General features: G+C 36.2%; 1 protein-coding gene across 1 annotated transcript in view; it reads left to right on the forward strand.

Annotated features, from left to right (window-relative positions):
* The window catches only part of MAP3K1 (mitogen-activated protein kinase kinase kinase 1), a 57158-nt gene that overhangs the window by 14545 nt on the left and 20797 nt on the right, over positions 1 to 21816 (forward strand). Inside the window, exons 2-3 of the mRNA XM_027634955.1 lie at positions 18398 to 18548; positions 20569 to 20775. Coding sequence (XP_027490756.1) covers positions 18398 to 18548; positions 20569 to 20775 — 358 coding nt within the window. The remainder of the gene's footprint in view (positions 1 to 18397; positions 18549 to 20568; positions 20776 to 21816) is intronic.

Genomic DNA, 21816 nt, shown 5'->3' on the forward strand with positions numbered 1-21816 from the left:
ATGAAAGACTAGATGCCTTTCATCTGCCAGTTTGAACCAATAAGTTTTGGTGGTTTCTTTTTTTAAAGATTGTAATTTTAATAGACCAGAGTTTGTTGTTCCATGTAGAAATTGTAAGACAGTTTTTGAACAGAAATAGAAGATTCAGTCAATGTTAGTTTAACCTTCCCTTAGAAGACTGAAGTGAAATGCACTGGAAAAGCTCTGGAAACCAGATTAAGACACACTTGAAAGCACAGATTCACTTACTGCCTTTCTAATTTTAGGGCATTGCGGTGGTCAAAATTACTGGAGATTTCATGAGAAAGAGGTAATAGATTGAAGTAAAAACTTGCTGAAGGCATATATGCATGTCATGGTTTGAGACCCTCAAGTTTCAGAAGTTCATGTTAAAACTACAGTACAGAAAGAGTATCCTGGTGAGCTAGTACTGTGAAGTGACTGAAGAACTCTTCTAGGTTAGTTCCAAAGTGAAATGACAACACTTGCAAACTATCAGGCTATTGGACCTTTTGTAAGGCAAGCTGGTTTCTCAGTCAGCCTCAAAACTTGTAGTCTCTGTTGGTAGGGGTTTGTGTCTGCCAATGGGATGTGGAGAGGAAAAGTTGAGTCTTGACTTTACTGGAACTCTGTAGCAGGATCAGCATTGTCATTTATGGCCCGTTCTTCTGGGTTTGCCTTTGTTGGTGTTTCAAGTACTTTCCATTTGTTGCTCTTCACTGCACTAAGCAGTAGGGAGAAAGTTAAGGAAAAAATGTTTCTGTGATTAGATTCTGTACTAGATTTGGGGGGGATGGGGTTCTGATTTTGGCTTCTTACCTGAAAGCTCAGACAGCCATGGAATGCTAATTTATATCAAGTTGTTCTTATGGGTGCAAAATTATATAGATGACTTCCAAACATAAGATTTTTTTAAATAAGTGCATATTCTTTCTTAATTACACCTATGTTTCACTCTGATATGGTTAAAACCCCTTAAATTTTTGAAATATTTTTTAATAGTGTTTACTCCCATGGAGGTCCTGGAAAGTACATATGTACTTAGAGACCAGCATTAATACAGCATAGGTCTAATATCTTTTGAGCTGATGACAACTGTATGTTTCACACTAGAAGCTGTACTTTTAATGATCAAATGAATTTGTGAAGGGGTATACAGTGGAATATCACTGTCTACTCATAATTGTACTAACTGGTGAATATGTGAAATGAGAAGAAGATTCAGACAATGGTAACTGTTCCTCCCCCACACCATGGCCTCACCCCCCAGAGACTTGTGGCACTTGTGTATTGTGTTTTAAGTTAGACATTTTTGCTTATTGCTCTCATACATTTGTGTGCTGCTGCCCTTCATAACGGCAGAAAACTAGGGATATGTCGATTGAGTAAAATAAAATAAAAACTCCAGATAACTAACTTGCTTCACACATTGATCATAATTTCAGTTGGTAACATTTCAGTTCATGGGCTACATTTCACGATCTACTTTCTTCTTAGGAAGAACATTGCTTTTTAGTGAATGCTGTTAAGTAAATATGAACAGCTCTCTTTGCTTATTTGGTTCTGGAGTGAGGAGAGACTATGATATGTTGTCTTACGGATGAGAGAGATCCATATCCTATGGATATGTAAGTAGTTTACTTTCTAATGCACTCTGAAACGGGAACTGGTAAGTTGTAAGGTCCTAGTTAGATAGTAACATCTCCCAAATTAGATGATGTTTTCTTTATCACTTTCAACTAAAGGTATTATATGTGAATGACGCAAGATTTCTTTGGCTGTGAAGAGAATAACTTTATAAGATAAATATTTTAATTTTGTGAACTGTAAAGACTCTCCCTAAAAACAAAAGGCAGATCTGAGGTTTTTTCCTCCCAGAAAAACCTTTGAAATTGCTGCTATAAAAGTCTTCTGAGATAAATTGCAGGTAACAAGTCCCGTGTACTTTTTTTAGCTTACCTCATGCAACTGAATCCTTACTCATGGTGAGTTTGCTGTGGACTTGATGTAAAGTCATGCAATACTGCAGAGAACAGTCCCACTGAGTGTGCTCTGCAGTGCAAGAAAACAAAGTCCTGATCTCCAGCAAAATGCTTCCTGTTGAGTTCTTAACAGCTCTGTTATGGTAAGTTGTTTATTACTTAAACAGGCCATCTGAGGAGAAGCTGAATTGCAACAGATCATATAGTAAGTAAAATTCAGTTCTGGGCTGATTGTATCTATTAAGTTTCTTTAACTATGATGTACTTTAAGTCAACTGGTATAATGCGGTATTCGTAAGACTTCAGTGTAAAAGTCATATGAGACTTAATCACACCCTTTTATAGTTGTTGAAACACTGCTGTATTTCTACTTTGTTCGACCATTTTGGTTTTTTGAATGTAAGAATCTCTCATAAAGGAACTGCTTCATAAAACATGCTCAGATATTATAACAGTACATGAAAGTATGTTCTGTTTTTAGATATCTGCCTCCCGTGAACTGAGTTTGACAGAGATATTTTTTTTTTATGTACTACAAGGGGAAGAAAGAGAAGGGCTTTTTCTTAGGCAGATAAGAGAAAGTGAAAGCATGTGACTGACTTGTGCAAAATGTTTTTTTGTTCCCAGGCTCTGCAATAGGAGTCCTTATGAAGTGTTCTTTAACTTTCATTAGTAATTTTCTTTGTCGTAATGCCATCTATGTTATGGCAATTACCACTTTACTGTGTGTATTGAATTTTCGGTTGCAGGGAGAGCATGAGAATGCATCTTTCTTGATTAATGTCTGGTCATGGTCTGTCTAGGCCTTGGTGAGAGACTGCCTTTTTGTTATTGGTGCCCTCAGAAATCCAAGGTGGCTTTTTTGGTTTTGTTTATCTTTAATTTCGCTGCTAGCTTCCCTTCATAGCTGAGGTACCATTTTCAGCGTGCTAATGAAACACTAACATCGTCTGGGTACAGTAATCTGTTCCTGTCTGCCTGTTAGATGATAAAAAAGTGACAGTCATTTTGATAGTTTTGCAGAGCAGGAAATTACAGACTTCTTATGCGTTGTCGGAAACCTCAGAGCCCAGGGCAGAAAGAGCTGCTGAGATCCCTAGCAGAAACACACAGTTTTTCTGTTGTAGCTTTAGTATTTGTCAGGAAACTAATTTAACTGAACACTTCTTCAGGTTTGGGTTTTTTTTTGGTAGTTTGTAGTAATTGATAATCATCTTCTGATTTCTTTAGGTATAACTTAGAAGTAATTTTTTAATAAGACATGGTGCAAACAGACCTTATTTTTAAGAAGTCATTGCTAGTATAGTTACCCTAGAGAAAGCCTTCATGAAGTGGAACCTCCTTTCCTCTCCTGGGTAGTATAGACTTGGTAACACTGACAGACATATTTGTTGAATGTCCACTTGCACAGACAGCTTCCTTTAGAGTTTTGACATAAACCATAGTTGTATAGTTTCTCCTTTTCCACCCCCAAAAGGTCAAGTAGGTCATTTTGAGTTTTTCTGTGTGCCAGCTTAATTTGAGTAAAACTTACTCACTGAATAATTCATTGAATAATTTTTTATTGTAGTTTAAATTTATTTGTACATAATGGCATTTCTGGTTTAACATTTCCTGAACATTGAAACAGTGGGATTTCTTGTATCATTCTTGTGTAATAATGCTGATAGTATGGTGCATCATCAAGGAGATGCAGTGTCTTCTGCCTTGAGAAGTCAAAGACTTTTTTGAGATAAATTTAATCAAAGCAAAAATAAGGAAAGCAAAACCTGTACCTGTGGACCAAGTTTTTTTTATCAAGTCTTTTATTAATACCTCAGGAGGGTACCTGAGTACATCCTTGTTTTTGACTTATTTGCAGGAGCAGATTTGATAATTACAACCCTTCTATACTTGCTTTAGTATTTTAAAAGAAAGGGCAAGCTCAAGGTGTGTGTGTGTGTCTTTATGGGAACTTTTAAAAGTTACTGTATTCCCCAGCCTGCACTTTTTCTGATTTATAGAAATGGGAATTTGTTCCCTGACCTACCTTTGTACACAAAGGTGGCAAATGTATTTGACTAAACAATGTGCATTACTTCTGTATCTTAAAATTTTCTGTACTGGAGTTAATTTCAGCTGTCATGTTGCCTTTTTTTTAGTATTGTAGTGTGCTGAGTAAACATAATTTTAAATTTTTCCTTGAGGTCAACTCAGCTTCTTTTAAACATCTCAGGTCATTTCACATGACATGACTTCAGTTTCTAGGGCAGGGTCTACATAAAAACCAGCAGATGAAAGCTTACAGCAGTTTAAAAATCAATTGAGCAAATTCATGAGGGGGCATCCTCTTCTCACTCCTCCCTGAAGCCACACATTTGCTGGTGAAGAATCTAGTGGGAGATGTTGGTCAGAGATTGTTCTGTGGTTTTACTGCAGCATGCACAGATAGTTGCAGTTTGGCATAGGATATTGGGCTAGATGGACGTGTGGCTTGTTCTTACAAAGATTCTCCTATGGGGAGATCCTGTGGAGTGACAGACTGTGCAGCTGGGAGCCTTGTGAATGCACAGGGTCTGCAGTTATTTGTAAGTTCTATTCTTGTGTTTATATTTGAGTCATACTGCCATGTTTCTTTTCTGTCCTGGAAATGTAGCATTTTCTTCCTACCATAAATAGGAAACAAAGGAAGTTGTTATTTTGGGGGAGTAACCTGTTGAACAGAAAGCAGGAAAAGGGTAGTATTAATGGCTTTCAGTGTGATAAACTTTCCAATACATCTAATCTCATGGCTGCAGGTCATAACCTCTGCTGTCTTACTGAGTTGAAGGGGAACAAACCTCAGCTTTTGGGGGCTGTTGTTTCTACTTTGGCAGCTTCACTTTAGTGATAAGACTTTCTTTATCCTTTGAAACAGTAGTCTTCAGTCTGGTAATCCCATTGCTGCATGTGAGGAGATCTTCTCTAGTGGAATAAATATTTTTTACAGTGCATGTGTACTGTGAAAGAAATTTGTTTGTTAGAAATGCCATCCTGTCTGTTTACACGGGAAATTGTTGGAGATTCACATGAATTAGACTGGAAATCAAATCCAGACAGTTTTCCATTTTCTCCTCTCCAAGTTTCAATGTGTGTGATGGTGTTCTGTGTTTTTGATCTGAAGTCAGATCCACATCAGTAGGGATAAATAGAAATGAATAATTGAGGCAGGGAGTGGAAACTCCTCAAACTGACATTGCATCTGGGAGGATGGTACATAGAACTGTTTCAACAGGTTACCTACCCAAGTTAGGATAGCTTCTGGCCGCTTCTTCCTCTGTAGTGGCATAAATAGCTGTTTATTCAGAGCCTAAGTATTTAAATTACCTAATGTGTTTCTAGGCTTATTACCACTTAGTTCTAATGTTCATACTTGATCTAAAAGTATTCTAGCAGCAAATTCAAGATCCTACTTGCATACAAATATTTTAGGTACTCTTTGCTGTTTATTATTTTTTAAATTCTCAGTGGTTTTTTTGATGATTAAAAGCATTTTCATCTCTAAGTTTTTCAGTTTGGTAATAGACTTTAATGTCAGACATAAACACTTAAGATTTAGAGTACACACAACACCTTGACTTTTCCTTAATGGATATGGAATGGCAGATAGGGGAGTGAGTAGAAATGAAATTTGGATGTCTTGCTTAAGTGGGTTTGCTTTCAGATGAATACTCTGAAAAACTATTAACTTTTTTTTGCATTTTGTTCCTCAAATTTTTGAAAGCTGCTTGATAAAGAAATAAAAAAACTTGAATATTTTTTTCTGTGTTGTCCCTTGGAATAAACTCTCGGTACTCTCTCTGAACCTCTAGTTTTACAAATGTTCTATATGACTTCCGTTTGATAGCATTCCCTGGGACTCACTTCAGCTGTTATTTAAAGATTACATTATAATGCTAAAATACCTTAATATCTCTGTCACATACTCCTTGTATGTATACAACTTTGTTACAGCCTGCTGCAAGCTGCTTTATGTTGCGAAAAAATGCAGTACTTCTGATTTCTGTTTTATTTGCTAGTTCTCTGGCCTATAGAGTACACTTTGTGTTCATTTTTCCTCTCTTATATAAGTACCTGATTAAGTTGGAATATTCAGAATAATACTGTCAGCTTTACTTGGATTTTTTTGAGATAAATTTCAGTGTTCCTATTTAGTTGATTTTGTGTTTTCTAATGAACTAACTAGGGAAAATGCTGCATCTTGTTTTTATGAATGACAGATTTTAAAAGAATAATACACTATTTTTTTTTCTTAATAACCTAACATTAATATTTTGTAAGTACTTATTTTGAACTGACCTGCATAGAAAACACAGATTTCAATTGTGGCTTCAGTTTGAAATCTTATGGTAGCTTTATTACCGACAATATATCACATCCAACTGTGCCTTTTCCCTGAAAAGGGGAGCACAGCAGTCTTCATGAGTCTAAATGCCTGTCACACACTGCTGTAACTACATTTTCTCACAAATACTTGAACTAAATTTAAGGATGGCAATTAACAGTGCAGGGACTCCTAGTCTAACAGTGGTTTGCACATTCCACCCAATGCTGAATTTTGTGTTACTCTAGTTATACTGACAGTGTGAGGTGGTAAATTGAAAACCAGTTTGCTCTAGGAGACTGGGGCTGCAATTTGTCCCTCTAGAGCAGGTAGTTGTGTCTATAAGGAAGACCACATTTTCTAACATTTTGTTGTTACTGTGTTGAATGTGAATTAATTATATTGAAACTATCTGAAATTCAGTATCATTGGGGGCAGCATTAAAGCTTAATACGTAGGCAGATACATCTGTGCATTAAAATAGGATTTATGTTAAAGTTTCCTTGTAGGGAGGGATATATGCAGTACGTTTGCAGCAGCATCCAAAATATTTGTCTTGCTTTTAAAACTTAACAGAACTATGGAAATACTGTCCTGTACATAGGGCTTTGTGTAGCAGGCTTTCTGCTTCATGTGGATTTTTAAAATGTTAAATGTGTTGGTGGCATGTAATATGAAATACATTGATTTTATTATCCTTTCATGAATGAGACAATCATACCAGGGATTGATACAGTTTACATGCTTTTCCCATATAACTTTAATTTGCTCTGCAAGTTATTTTCTTGATTAAAACAAAATTTCCATGGACAGAGCTAATACATGTGAAACTGAAAATCAAAGCTCTGATATTTGTTTACTTTACAAAAACAAAAGCATTCTGGAACAATCTGAATAAAGCATCTGCAATTCAGGACTGAAGTTTCTCTTGAACTGTTTTAAATAAAATGCAAAAATGTTTTAAATTCCACTGCTGTCTTAATCATACTAAGTCCTAATAATGAGTGTTCTTCTTAATCAGGTGATGGTGGCAGTGACAACTAGGAAGCAGAGGAATAAAACCAAAATATTTGTAATTAGACTTTCCCTTATCTCATATTGCTCATTTCAAATGGATGGTATCACTTGGGCATGCAGTTTTTAAGGGAAATATGCTGAGACATACAAAAATCATACTTGGGATAAGGAAGTGCTTTCAGTTGAGCATGTTTTTGGCAGTTGGCTTTTTCTGTTATTATTTTGGGTTTCTAAGTGGAAGTTTAATGATAATGTCAGATTTCTAGAAAATTGCTCCATTAAATTTCAGACTTAATTTGTAGGGAGCGAACATAACTGTGGACAGAAGGTAGATGTTTGAGGATTGCTTTGATGAGCTTACACAAGTAGTCCACAACAGCCTAGTGTATAGTATTGCAGAACAAATGAACTGTTTGTCTTTTGGGCTATGTGGGAGTGCAGTTTAAAAATCTGAAAGCACGCTTATGTGTTACTGTCTTTTTTTTTTCTTCTTTGAATCCATGGGCTTCACTGAGTGCTGCTATCTTAGCTGAAGCAGTGCTTGAGGGCAAGTACTGCACAAACAGTTAATAACTGCTTCCTCTCTATACCTTTTAGGGTCCTTTAGTGTGGATTAATTTCATGGCAATTGTTGACCGAATTTTTCTTGGTTGCTGGTTCACGGCTTGAAGTTTTTCTTGCAGTTCAGCTTTGACTTTGTTCATTGAAAAGCTTGTATGGGCCCCGATGTTCTTACTGGCTACCTGAAAGATGGTCTGAGTAGTTGTGGGTTTTATGTGACTGAAGAAAAGTTGGTATCAGTGGTCATAATGGTCATCTTGAATGCTGACAGTCAATTTCTGATGAAGTAAGAAGTTTAAATGGACAGTTATAAAGAAGAATATGACATCATGCCCTTGTGAAATACTAAATATTTATTACATTTCTGATGACTGTCATTAAATATTTGAACTAAGTATGAAATAAAGCCAAACTTTAAGTGCATCATTGTTGCTCTGCTTCTTAAGTTCCCTTTCTAAGGTAATATAATAATGTAAGAGAAGGATCTTTGTCTTAAAAACATGTGTCTTCTGCCTAAAGTATGCATATACCTCTGTGTTCCTGTGCTCCAAATAATTATCTTACATGTAGACTTGTCATGTATCCTGCTGAAAATAGCTTTGGTACTTGTCTTCTAACCAATGCTGTAGTTTTCTCAAAGAGAAAGTAAATGTGCTCATTTGTAATCATAATTTTACAGCTTCAGCAATATAAGGCTACTTCTTTTAAGGTGATAGTAATTTGGTTTTTTGTGCTTGTGGGTTAGGATTAAATGAACAATCTTTCTTACAAGTCACTTTATTTGATACCTATTCATGGTAATAAAGCAAGCTACTTGCGTGCTGCTGTTAAAACTTTTGAAATGAGTGCTTTAGAGATTTTTCAGTTTCAGTTTAATTTTTTATAGTTGTTTGAACTCACTCATGTGTCCACAATTCTTGTGTTCCGTGATTGCCCGTGCTTATTCCTGTTTATAAGTTCCACATTTTTCACAACTTTTTTCCTTCTTCCCTGATTCTTTTGGATCAATTAAAAAATGGTAAATTTAGATAATTTGATTTTGTTTAACAATAATGTATGAAAATTTAGGTTACTGTTGTAACTCCTTCCCTGCCAAAACCCATACAACCATACTTGGGGAAGAGATCTCAGAATGTAGTTATGAATAGTAATTTCTCTTACTCAGTTGTGCTGCTTATTAGAGAGGACAGGGAAATATTAACTCCTCATTTCTGGAAAACTTTCCTTTATTCCTCTTCAAAAGGGTTTTTATCAGCAGTAAGAAAGTGTGCATTGTTCTGCCAACCATACATACAGTTGGAATGATCTAGAGTTTGTTACTTGTTTTAAAATATTACTACTTATTTTCAGTGTATTTGTGGTCTCAAAGTCCTATATGAGGTTAGACACCAATTTGTTCCAACTACCATAGAAGTACTAGAATGTTTGAATAATGGAATAGTGAGAGATGAGTAAATGTCAGTGTAGATTTGGGCTTGTTCCACAGTGTGGTTTATTTTGACCTGTTGGTCATATCTTTTCATGTTTTTGTACTGCCTTAGATACAGAAAGGCTTTCAGTGTCGAAAGTGGTGTGGTGATGTAGTCAGCACAGGGATGGCATTTTAAGAATCTTTGCTAAACAATCACTCTGTGCAATCATGGTGGAAGGAAAATATTTCTTAAAGCTGGCAAGCATGGGAATACTAGAAAGTGCTATGCTTGAATCAAAAATTGCTGTTTAGTTTTAAAAATAAGTACAAGAAATTATATGTAGCCAGAGCGTTTTCTGGTGCACTGCTGAAAGGCAAAAGTGAAGGCACCACCCACAGCTTCCCCCATAACACTTTGAATTCAAATTAAGGGAATGCTATCTGAGGACTTTTTGCAGGAAGTGTAGGTTTGCTTTCCCCTCTTTCCCCTTCCCGCGCCCCCTTTTTTTCTGTAATAATTACTGAAGCCACTGGTTTAGGGAACTCGGACAGTGGTCCAAGTGGGATGCAGAGAGCTGGTGTGGAGAGAGCTGTACATACTGAACACGGGTTTTAGTGAGCAGAGAGATACCAGTTCTTGATGCCCCCCAAAATCTGCAGCAGTTTGGGAGTAGTCTGCTGGAAGTCAGTGTCCTGACTGGAATCTGAACATAATGAAAGCATCTTTATTCACCACCAGTGTCTCTGTAAGCCTTAGGACTTCATGTTAAATACTGGTGCTCTTCCATGTTTCACAGATAGGAAGAAGAATACCAGCTGACCCAATAGCTCTTATTCTTACATCATCCCTCAAGTACTCTGTAAATGCTTCATACTGCTTCTGATTTCTCTTGCACAGTATGTCTTGATGAAATCCGACTATTCCTTTTCATTTATAGTGTGTTTAATTGTAATATCTTACCTATATAATTTCATGCTGATGCATCTTTCTAGATATAGGTAATGTTATTTTTATCTTCTTATGGCAGAGTGCCCATGATTTGTGAAACTGTTATTCACAGATGCTTGTGCACAGGAGAATATATTGTACTTGGGAGGAAATGATTAATCTGAAACTTGAATGCAAAGGCTTTCTGGTCAAATTTGGTTTACATGGAACACTGTGTCCTTCAAATCACTGGTGACAAGCTGAAGCTCCTGTAAAGTGATGCTTCTCTTGTGTTACGCTTTCACGCTGCTATGTGAGTGTGTCTGCAATTTATAAGTGAATTTTTAAGCAGATACTGAAGATATTTTCCTTTATCCAGGCCCATATCAAAGGGATGTGACCTAAATGCATTTTTACTCTGCCAGTGTGTAATTTGTAATTAGTATCAAGAACTACATTTCTAAAGAAGTACTATAAATGAAAAACTTAAGTATATAGTGAGATACGAATGCAGCAGAGTTTTAGAATAAAATCTCAGGAATACACTGAAGATGATAAGAAAAAAGGATATATTTTTGTTAAGGAGTATACTTGCTGTCCTGTATTGGCATACTTATTTTATCATCACAGATCTATTCGGTTATTATGGAAAAACTTACTGTATGGTAACTACACAGAAGGGTTTTTTAATAATTTTTTTTCTAATTATCTAACTAAACATTCCCCTCCTCATCAATTAAGATTCCAGCACTTATTTTTTTGTTATTACTAGAGATTTTAAGGAAGGCAAAATAGGAGTTACTGAAACTATAACCATTTTGGGCTATGTGGGAGAGCAGTTTTTTGGCTTGCAGAAGTTTTGAATGCCTTTTCCTGTAATTTTTTTGTCAGTGCTAGCTTGTTATCTTACAAAAATAAGCATTTGTAATAGCAGCTGCCATTGTTAAAGTGGGTGTAGTTACTGTATGCTTGGCCTGTAGCTAGATTAGCTGACAGATAGCACCAAAAAGTCTTCTTGGTGCTCGGGGAGACAGAGCACACTCTGTACCTGGGAGAGCATTGTGTGAGCATTAAGGAGCTGAAGAGACTGAGTCTGGATCTTCATGGTGAGAGCCAGTTCACCTTTGGCTTTCTGCTGCTAGCAAACATGCTGTTCAGTATGGATCTGCCACAAACTGGGTGAAGGGTTGCTATAGTGTTGTATTTCTTCACGCAGCAGTTACTCAGAATAGGCTTGCAATTAATTTTTTACTTTATTTCTGCACCTTAGGAAAGCTTTTTATTCCAGAGTCAGAAATATATGTGGAAACACTTAGTCCACTTTGTCTTTTGAGCAAATGTCTGCATGAATCTTCACAGGACAGGTACACTTTAAATGAGTCTCTGACTGTCAGTGAGTAAGACATCTCTTTAGGAAAAAGTGCCTGTGTAGTATAGCATATTGCTCCTATATCATATCATATTAATGATATTAATCCATTATTATTATTTTATTATTATCCGTACTGATAAATATATGGACAAGAGATATGAAAAGAAAAGAAAAAAGCTTAGAGCATAGACTTAAAAAAAATTAATATCAAATAACAAAACAATAGGAATAAAACCAAACAACCAAACCCAAAAACAACAAACAAAAACCAAACCAGAAAACCAAAAGCAAACAAACAACAGAAAAATTGGGATGATTAGGATACTGGAGTCCTGCTTCATGACTCGTAAGTGCTACTTCAGTACAGCTAGTAGATGACAGTAACAGTTGATTGTAATTGTAAGCAGTGCACACTAAGAAACAAGTATAACCCTGGAGAGGAATAATGGTTATCATGAAACCATATCAGTCAAATCATTCTTCAGAAGAGAGCAGACCTTTTAAACTTCTTTCTGCATCTCTGGTCTCCTGTAAGGCTAGTGATTTTTGGGGTTTATAGCTTTTTGAATTTAGCTTTAAATCGTTTAAAGACTTAGTGGTTTTGAATAGTGTCAGATTAGTTCTCCATTTGCCGTACACTTACTGACTAACCAGTCATTAAGATTTAAAATTTGTAGATTATATTATGTGTCTTTGCTAGGAATAACATACTTATATGCCTTTAAATTTTTTATTTCCTTTCTTTTGTTGCTTATTTTTATGATATTTGCTTAGAGAAGTTTAAAATTTTCTTTCCAGCAGTGATCTTGGAACATTTGATATCTGCTGATAATTCTGCCATTTTGAACAGTGTCAGAATGTTCTACATTCCCTTTCTTGTTTATAACTGCTTCAAAAATTATTTATAAGTTGTGGCTTTTGAAATTCTGTGTAGCTCATCCTGTCCAAGTCACTTGTTTGCATGCTATCTTATTTCCACCGTTCCACTTGGAGGTGGAGAATGTAGTATGCAAGTTTATCTGCTTCTCCCTATGATCCCTATGATCTGAAGCTGACTCAAAGCATATTTTTTTTTGTATAAAATACCTGATGTTCTTCTGTGTTGAGGACAGGGGAGTTAAATTGGCTAAGAAACTGTTTATCCCGTGCATTATGTTTGGAGATGTTATACTCTGCTCTGAGAGTCATCCAATATATAATACGCAATTTAATCTTTAAAAGTAGGACGGACACTTGAAAGAGTATGAATGTTCTCATATACCTGATAAATGGACATTAAAATTATAAAAATATTATTATAAAAATAATCTCCAATGACAGCTTTGGTTTAGGAATTCTATTTTGGGGTTTATCCTGTTTTTAATCCTGTCTTTCTTGTAACGGCTTCAGAGTGTTACATGACCAAAGACCATATATGCTCTGACTCGATCCTTTATATCTTGGCCAGTCACATTTCACCTCATACTCCTGTTTTGGGGTGGGACAGGCTTGAGGAATCTGAAGCGACAGATCAGTTTGGTGCCTTAGAGATTCAGCTTCATACAAGAAGTAAAGAATTTGGTTCTGTTTAAAGGGGAGTTGACTTATGTGATATGTAAAAAGTAAACACTTGGTCTTAACACTTCAGCAAGAGCCAGAGGGGGTCTCTAGTGGGCTAAACTGAGGGAAAAGAATCTCCTTCTAAAACCTGTCCTTGAGATCCTATAACCCTGTTGCAGATGAACTAATCATGTAGTTGACTGTCAGTGAGCACTTGTATTCCAGTGTTTTTAATGACATTACTGCTGTTCTTGGAGAAAGGCCCAGTAGTATGTTACACTGTGATGGTGCAGAATTTACATGTTCTCTTCAGCTGATGTAACAGGAATTGGGCATACTGGGATCTGCCCTCTATTGGGATACTGAACTTTGTCATACAGTAATAAATTATGAACGTTGGTATAAGCTGTATTATCACACTTCAGTTATTTTAGTCAAAACACATAAGATTATGAAAATAATTAAGCTGCACAATTGTTACTAGCTTTGGGTCTCATGTATCAACATAAGTTATCTATGTCCTGTAATTTCTAGAAATTCTACTCAGTAATGGTAGAAGCTTTTAGGTTTTGAGAGATAAAATACCATATTCTCTGGAACGCATTCAGTATGAAAGTGAAAAGTCTGAGATCATGTAATGTAACTACTATTTTTTACATGTTGAAAACACCACAGTATGCATATACCTTCATGCATCTGGATTTCTATTGGGAGACTAAATAATGATGGAAAATTAGAGAGCCACAGGAGCTTTTTGTAATACTTGTGTCATATATCTGATAGCTCAGAAAACATACAGGAAAGAGAAGCCCATTTCATTAGCTTTGTAACAAGCATCTGTTGCAAACAGAGGCTGTTGTTTCTTGGCTTGTTTTGTAGGAGTCGTCTCACAGGAAGGATGATCCTTCTTGACCAGGCCCTGTGAGGTTCTACTGAAGGGGATGGCTCATTCGTGGAGTTAGAGCTTTGGTTGTGAATATTGTCCTGTTAGCAGTGAAATATTCTCTTTGACAACTGCACCTTTTGACATACCAGTCTTCAAGGTATGTCTTCTCTAGCAGAATATTGGAACTCAATTTCATAGTTACATAACTTTCTGCTTAAGTCTCTATTTTAAGGAGCCAGATACATATGTCTCTAGGAAGTAGCATGTTCAGTGCTGTTAAGTGGCAGTACCAGGTTAGGAAAGTTTTCTGGTAAGTTTTTCATTTTAATAAGATGTGCCATACCTGATCTTTTGCTTTCTTAGGATGGGCACAAATGGATAGATGATAAATGCCAGCAGTAGTGAATCAGCAGGAGAAGAATGAGAGACTTACAGGGGAACAGATTGTGCCTTGTCCATGCTGATCTGATTCTTTTTACTGATCTTGATATCATTAGAAGAACTTAATGGCAAAAGAGCACTACTGGAACTGTAAGTGGCAAGAAGTTATCTAAACACTAATAGCTGACCTCTTCAATTCAGTGAATGGCTAATTCTTCTGTCCCTGCTCCCCACACTGAGCACTGCTCCTTGCATGCCTCCTGGCTGGCCAATTAGACCAGTGTTCTTGGGATCTGTTGAGGCCTGGGTTGTATTTTGCAGGGTTTCAATATTCTTAATTTTTGCTTAAGATCCTCAAAATGAGATCTTTTTCTCTCCAAGTAAGATAGCAGAGAAGCCAAGACATCTAACTGTTGAGAAGCACAGGAAAAGGAATTGGAGCTACAATTCAGCTTTCATATACCACTATATACCCTTTGTAAGAAAAATACTTGCAGAGAATTAGTGTTTAAGTCACTGAGCTTTTAGAAGTAAAGATTTTCTTGTGTATTTCACTATCATTTGCTAAAGTAGCATGTCTGCTACATACCTTGTTTTTAAAATACTGAGTCATTGATCCATAGAAAACAAGTTGTTAATATATCTGGCTATTTAATTACTGTTTGCAAGTCTTCAAAAGTAAGACACAGAAACAAAGGATGTTAGGCCTTCTCTGTTGCACAGGATGTTGCAGTAGATTGTTTCCATGCAACACACTAATCTTATTGTATTTAGTTTTATAGTTCATGAAGCAAATAATCCAAAGTGAGTAAAGCAATTATTAATGTGCAGACCATTTAGCTTATGCATTAAAAACCAGTATTCTTCACACTGTTGATCTTGCTCTGTACTTTAGAACTACAGTTTAGATGCATTTCTTTGGAATTTCTTGGCAGCAGCTGATGTCTGTTTCTTTAAAACTACTAATACAAAGAATTCAGAAGATCCTTAGTGTTGCCTTACAGGGGCAAATTTTAAATGTTAAAAATTATCAGAAACAAAAAACCAAAGCCTTTTATTTTTTTGCCTGATTCATGAGAAGGTGAAACATTGAAGAGCAACATCCTGGCTTCCTGATGAAGCAGGGGGGTGAGCTATTGAGAAAGGTCAGGCCCCAGGGCCCAAGCTAGTATGTTCTCTGAGGCTTGTTTTTCGCCTGCTCACTTAAGTGCTACCTTGACTATTTGTGGCTACCTTGACTCATGAATAGGTGCTGCTGTATGAAGATCAGAATTCTCTGTACCTTGCAGGATCAAGTTCTTGGTGGAATATGCTTTGGATGTCATATTTTTATTTAGTTCTGTGGTACAGTGATATGGAGACTGGCAGCCTAGCCCAGTGCCATGTAGGAAAGCTTCAGCTTGCCTGGAATAGATGGAGTTTGCTATAAATGAAATAAAATAAAAAATATTAATTAAACCCTACAGGTTTAATTAAACCCCCTCACTAAGTGAAGGGTTTTCTGCAGCATGCAGGAGTTTTATACAGGCACGGGAAAAATATTTTTTCCACAGACTCAGCAGACAAGAGTATTTAATGAATATTTTGACCAAGCCTTGAATTAAAATCCAAATTGTTTTGATCACTTCAGAAGTCATGTTCTGTAAATATATACAATACTTAAATTCTACATAAGATAACTGTGGTTTAGTAAGCAAAAGCTTTCAGACTCAGTTGGTCTTTCCCACCTGCATGGAGAGAAAGCAGAAGAGTTCTTTGTGCAAGCTAGAATAGGTTGGTTTAGCTGTCACATGAGAGGAAGATAGCTGCTTCTCCTTTTTAAAGAAGAGGCAGAGATTATGAAACCTCCACTGTTGTATTACATTGTTCATGAATTCAAGTTCAAGGGCCTCTAAAAGACTTTTTTTTATATCAGTTGGGAAGTTAATCATGATTATATGAACAAATGAAATACTGTGTCATTCTTTCACTGCTGAGGTGCTGTTTTCTGTCTAGTATACAAAGTATTCATGCAACTGAGATGGTTCATGCCATGGAATAACTAATATAAAACATCAGATTAACAATATTTTAACTTGCACCTATTTTAAAGCTGTGGTGTTCTTATCAAAGATTTTTTTTGTCTTTAAACAGTTTTTTTTGACTGAGGAAAAAATGTAAAGTTGACTGTTTTTACACAGTGGCTTCTTCTGTATTTGAAACTTTCAGGCACGTTCTTCATTTGGACTCTACCTGTTGCTGTAATATCTTTGCTTTTCAAGAATTATCATTAGTGTTTGTCTCTGTTTCTAGAAGGTAATGGTATGGAATTCAATGCTGGGACAAAAATTATTCTTATGTGACTTGCATTAGATTAGAATTAAGCATTAATGCTCAACCTCTGAAAAAAACATTCATTCTTAGGTGGATTGCGTTTCTATTTATAAACATTTTTAAGTCTTTAATCACTAGACACAGTTCTACATATCCAAAATCACTTAGATTATAGGTTGCTTGAAAGAGAATATATTTTGTTTACAGTATCTGTTTGCGTACTACATTTCAGCACTGGACAGGAAGAATTATTTCCTGCCTCAGAATCCTTTGTTTCCTTTGTCTCTACAATGAGAGAAAAAAAAAAATGGGAGCAACGTCCTTTTGACCAGCAAAAACTTCTTTTTTTTTTTTTTTAAGTATGGATTTGCTATAAATGACCCTAGTAATACATTACTGCTGAAGATAGGAATTGTAATTTTAACATCATTGTATTACAATGAATGTTACAGGGAATACATTGTAGGTCATCATGCAGTACATAAATGCAGTTGTGACTTCATAGTTAAATGTTTTAAAAGCTGAGACTTCATGCAAGATAGCAGCGGTTATAGCTAAATTATTATATAGCTCTGTCTTCCACTTTGTGATCTTACTTTTGTAATAAAATCTCATTCTGACAGTTGGCTTAACCAAGCTTGCTTATTTTTAAACAGCACTAGCCTCATTAAGATGGGTGGGGATCATGTGCTGCTGCTTAAGAATGTGGTTTTCTTGGTGATTTAGCAGATAGCTCAGCAGAATCAGGAAATCTTCCAGACTGTCCATATTTGTTTTTCAGTGTCTGACAATACTTTTTGCTTTTTTGTTATTGTCAGGAATCACATGCAACTAGTTTGCTGTAGATCAAAAAGTACAAGTCCAAATGGATTTAATTTTTATTTTACAGATACAAACATGCTATAAAATTTGCTATTATTGTAACCAACTTCCATAGTTCTTGAGTCATCAGTCACTCAGAAAGCAACTGTCAAGGCCACTACCCTTAATTTCGTGACTTCTGTGTCTAGTTTAAATATATTTTAGGCCAGGTTGGATGGGGCTGTGAGCAACCTGGAAAGGTGTCCCTGCCTGCGGCAGGGGTTTGGAACTAGATCATCTTTAAGGTCCCTTCCAACTCAAGCCATTCTGTGATTCTGTGATACTTACTGTGTGTTAGTTTACAGGTTCTCTTTTCTGAGAAGAGTTGATACATAGGAAGAGGCACTACGTACATAGTTTCAATCTCGTTTATCCTATGAAGATGGAAAATTTTCACTATTAATTTAGATTCGTTTTGTAAATTGTATTAAAATAGAGATTGCAAGCTTTGAATTGCCAAGGAATGCATGAACCATTGCAGCACTTGTGAAACCACCGGTGAATGACATGACATAGAGTAATTTTTGTATTGGTTTTAGATTTGTCAAGATCTTCCTTTTTATTGGGTGTTGAGTGTTACAAGCAGTACACACATTTTTAAACAAATATCCCCCTAAACAGGTATGCTTCAAGTGGGAGAATAACAAATTAGCTTAAAAGGCTTGTTAGTCTGTTGGAAGTAATGTTTTAGCAGCTGCGTTGTAAGGAGAGGGAGAATAGGGTGCCACAAAGTTTAAGAATGCTGTGGCATTATACTTTAACTAAAATTAATTGTGGTTATGACTTTTTTTTTCTTTGCTGTAGTCGTGACATGGAGAATAAAGATACCCTCAGGGGGTTGCAGAAGATAGATGACCGCCCAGAAGAGCGCATGATCAGAGAGAAACTCAAAGCAACGTGTATGCCAGCCTGGAAGCATGAATGGCTAGAAAGAAGGAGCAGAAGAGGCCCCGTGGTAAGTGGCACTGGTGAAAGGGTAACAGCTATTACGAACAAAAATCCCTTAGAATTGTTTCTATTAAAAACCTCTTTTTCTTAAAATTTTTCCTACTCTCAATTATGGTCGTCCTGCCCGTTGTTTATGAGGTGTTTAATAAGAAACTGTGGGTGATTTTCTGAGATGTACGCGTTCGTTGAGCTTTTGTTTTTAGGCAAAGATGTTATCGCTGTGCTGCTGCTTTGGGTACTGTCACGTACTGCTGCGGCAATACTGCCCTCTAACGGCAACAACCAAAATAGCTCCTGTTCATTAGGTAGAAACTTGCTAAAACCAGCAAAAAAAATAAAACCCAAACAGAGCTATTCCTTCAACCTGGTCTCAAGTGTACTAAACTTTGGATGACAGTATTCTGTTAGCCTTCATTTAGCATAAATGGCTTGGAAGCAGTTTTAAGAAATGCAGATAGATCAAACCCCAAAATTTTTAAGTATAGTTACAATTCTATTCAGCATAATGCTGGTTGATTAATAGCCACTACTTACCTATAAATGTAGTTGCATTGGCTGATGTGACTCCCATGTACCAATTGATGGTAGGGCTAATTTAAAGCTAAGATCATCGGATGCAGTAAACAAGTGTTTGGGGGCAGCTTTTCTAGAACAGAAATAAACTGGTTCTCTTGGCTCTGTCATGAGAAATAACATTGAAAATACTTACAAGTGCACCAAAAAAACAATACCTCAAAGGGTCAAATAATACCAAACAATTTTTACTTGAAAAAATTTAAATACATCTGTGTTAATGCATGGCTTGAAATTGTTTCTCTGCTCAGCCGACTTCCCTTGAGGTTTCTGGCTGTTTTAATACATTTGATGCTCCAGATCCTCAATTACTATAATTTACATTTTAAATGTTTTCAAGCAGTAGCAACTGGTAACTTTAACTTGTCCGTAGATACAATATTTGCATTCTGACTTCCCAGCAAAGAAGCATTACAGTAATTGGTAGGAGGGGAAAAAAGGCTTTCATTGCTCTTTATACTTCTCTTCTATCCCATTCACTTTAATAATAACTAGGCCCTAATTCTAGATGTCTCTTCCTACACATACCCTGAGCATTGAAAGCCCCTTTCAGTTTTTGTCTCAATCAAAGAGACCTCTGGAACTTTCTAGTAGAGTCTACTCTGTTTATCTCAAGTGTTACCTTGAACTTCCTTCTAGTTTTGAGTCAAGCCTCTGAGACATCAATAAATGTAGAACTAAAAGTGAATCTGCTCAGTGTGACTGTTTTTAATTCAATTGCCAGGACCTTACTCTTCTTATGTGTTAATGTGGGTCTGACAGGCAGACAACTGAAAGTTGTGTTGAAATACTCCAATCCTCAGTGTCAACAAAGCACTGTATTGGAAGTGTATGTACTCCCTTTACTTACTGTGTGTCTATCGATGTCATGCAGCGCTGTGTGCAGTGATTAGCTCAGATACCAGATGTGGTATAGCTATTCTACTTGTATGGCAGACAGAAAATGTTGGTGTGGTTTTTTACAGGACATAGCACACCTGGTTTTGCTGGCTTGCCTCTAAGTTTAAAATTTTTACTTTGCACTAAGTGTTGTGCTGTAGAAATAGTAGCCCTAGTATTTCTCAGCTGTTTCTGTATGTAGTGGATGGATCCAATATTACAGCTTTTAATAAGCACACAGTACCTGTAGAAAGAAATTCTTTTGGTTTCTACTGTCCATATGGGGAAACTGCTGTCCTTTGAACTATCTTGAATGATAATTATAGAAGTAATTGGAGAATCGAATCAGTTGGTGCCACAACTATCATAAGTGGCACAAATGGACAGAAAGAAAGGTTCTTGCTTTTGTGTTGCATGTAAATCAATAAGACGACCCCTATTAGACATTAAGAGTAGGATCCAAGGAGTATGCAAACTTTGGATATCTATATAATGGCTTAGTTTTGATTAATTTGTTTTGCTTTAGTGTAAAATTACCAATTTTTAATTCTAACACATGGTTTAATTCCCACAAGGTGGTGAAACCTATCCCCGGGAAAACAGATGGATCAGAAATGAACAAACTCTGTCTAGAACCTCAGTCTGAAGGACAAAGCACTGCTTCTTCACCTACACAGAAAGGAAGACGTAGTCCTTCTCCTAGCAGCTCCTCTTCATCATCTGCTAGGACAGTTAAATCTGAGTCACCGGGTGTTAGAAGAAAAAGGGTATCTCCAGTGCCTGTAAGTTGCAAGCTGTGATGTAATTTTTAATTTTACTACATTCTACAATCTCTTGCTTATAGGGGCAGTTGGTCCTCCCTCTGTAGAGCAAGATACTGATACAAAGAGGTTATAGCAGGATATTGCTTGAGTGACATACACAAAACATATCTGATGTGATGTTTCTTATGTGTGGAATTTTATTCTCTATTCTTAGGGTGCATTTTGTTCTTCATTTAGTCCTGCTTTCATTTTTTATTTCTAGGAAATAAATGAAGAAATATGGTCATGAAACATGTATGTTTGCTTAGCTTGATTAACATGAAGAGGTGCTAGTACTTTCTTTTTCTTCCTATGGTCCGTTTTTTCCTACATGTCAGTAACCCAGGCAGGTATATTCCTCTGAGGATAGGATTGCTGACAAGATTAAGATTCCTGCAGAAAAGTATTACTGGTATGCTGTTTGTGATCCTCTATTTTTGATCTTTTTGTACAGATTAGGGAAGACTTAAACATGTGCATTGCTAGAAGTCTAAAATAGCTATCATTGCATTTGAGAAGATCTGGAATAGAATGTTTTAAGCAATAGTAACTGGATTAATTAAAGAAGAGTATAATATTTTAAAGAATAATATCTAATGCATGACCTTGTAAAAATGCTCATCGAACAGTTACACTTCAGTTGACTTGCCTACAAATTCACAGGGCAATTAGATTAAGATCCAGTTGTCCTGTTGTTCTAAACAAGTATTTCCAATGTCAGGAATGGCAGTATGTATTCTAACTGTGAACTAGAGACAAATACAACAAGTTACAGCACTGCAGTGCTGGTCCTTTCCTCTTGACAAGAGAAACTGAAAGGTTTAAAAAAAAAAAACAACTCAAACTATCTTATTTAGTCCTTGATCCATTTTTACATGCTTGTTTTTATTTGTCTTATATTAGCCTTTCACATTAAAAACGTTAGATATCCAGGTTATATTTTACTTAACTGATGGACACTGAATCAGTTATTACTTTCAACCTGATATGAAATTCAGGGGATATAAATAAAAGCTGAAG

Source organism: Corapipo altera, unplaced genomic scaffold, assembly GCF_003945725.1.
Source record: "Corapipo altera isolate COAL_440 unplaced genomic scaffold, ASM394572v1 61411, whole genome shotgun sequence".
In the NCBI taxonomy this organism is placed as follows: domain Eukaryota; kingdom Metazoa; phylum Chordata; class Aves; order Passeriformes; family Pipridae; genus Corapipo; species Corapipo altera.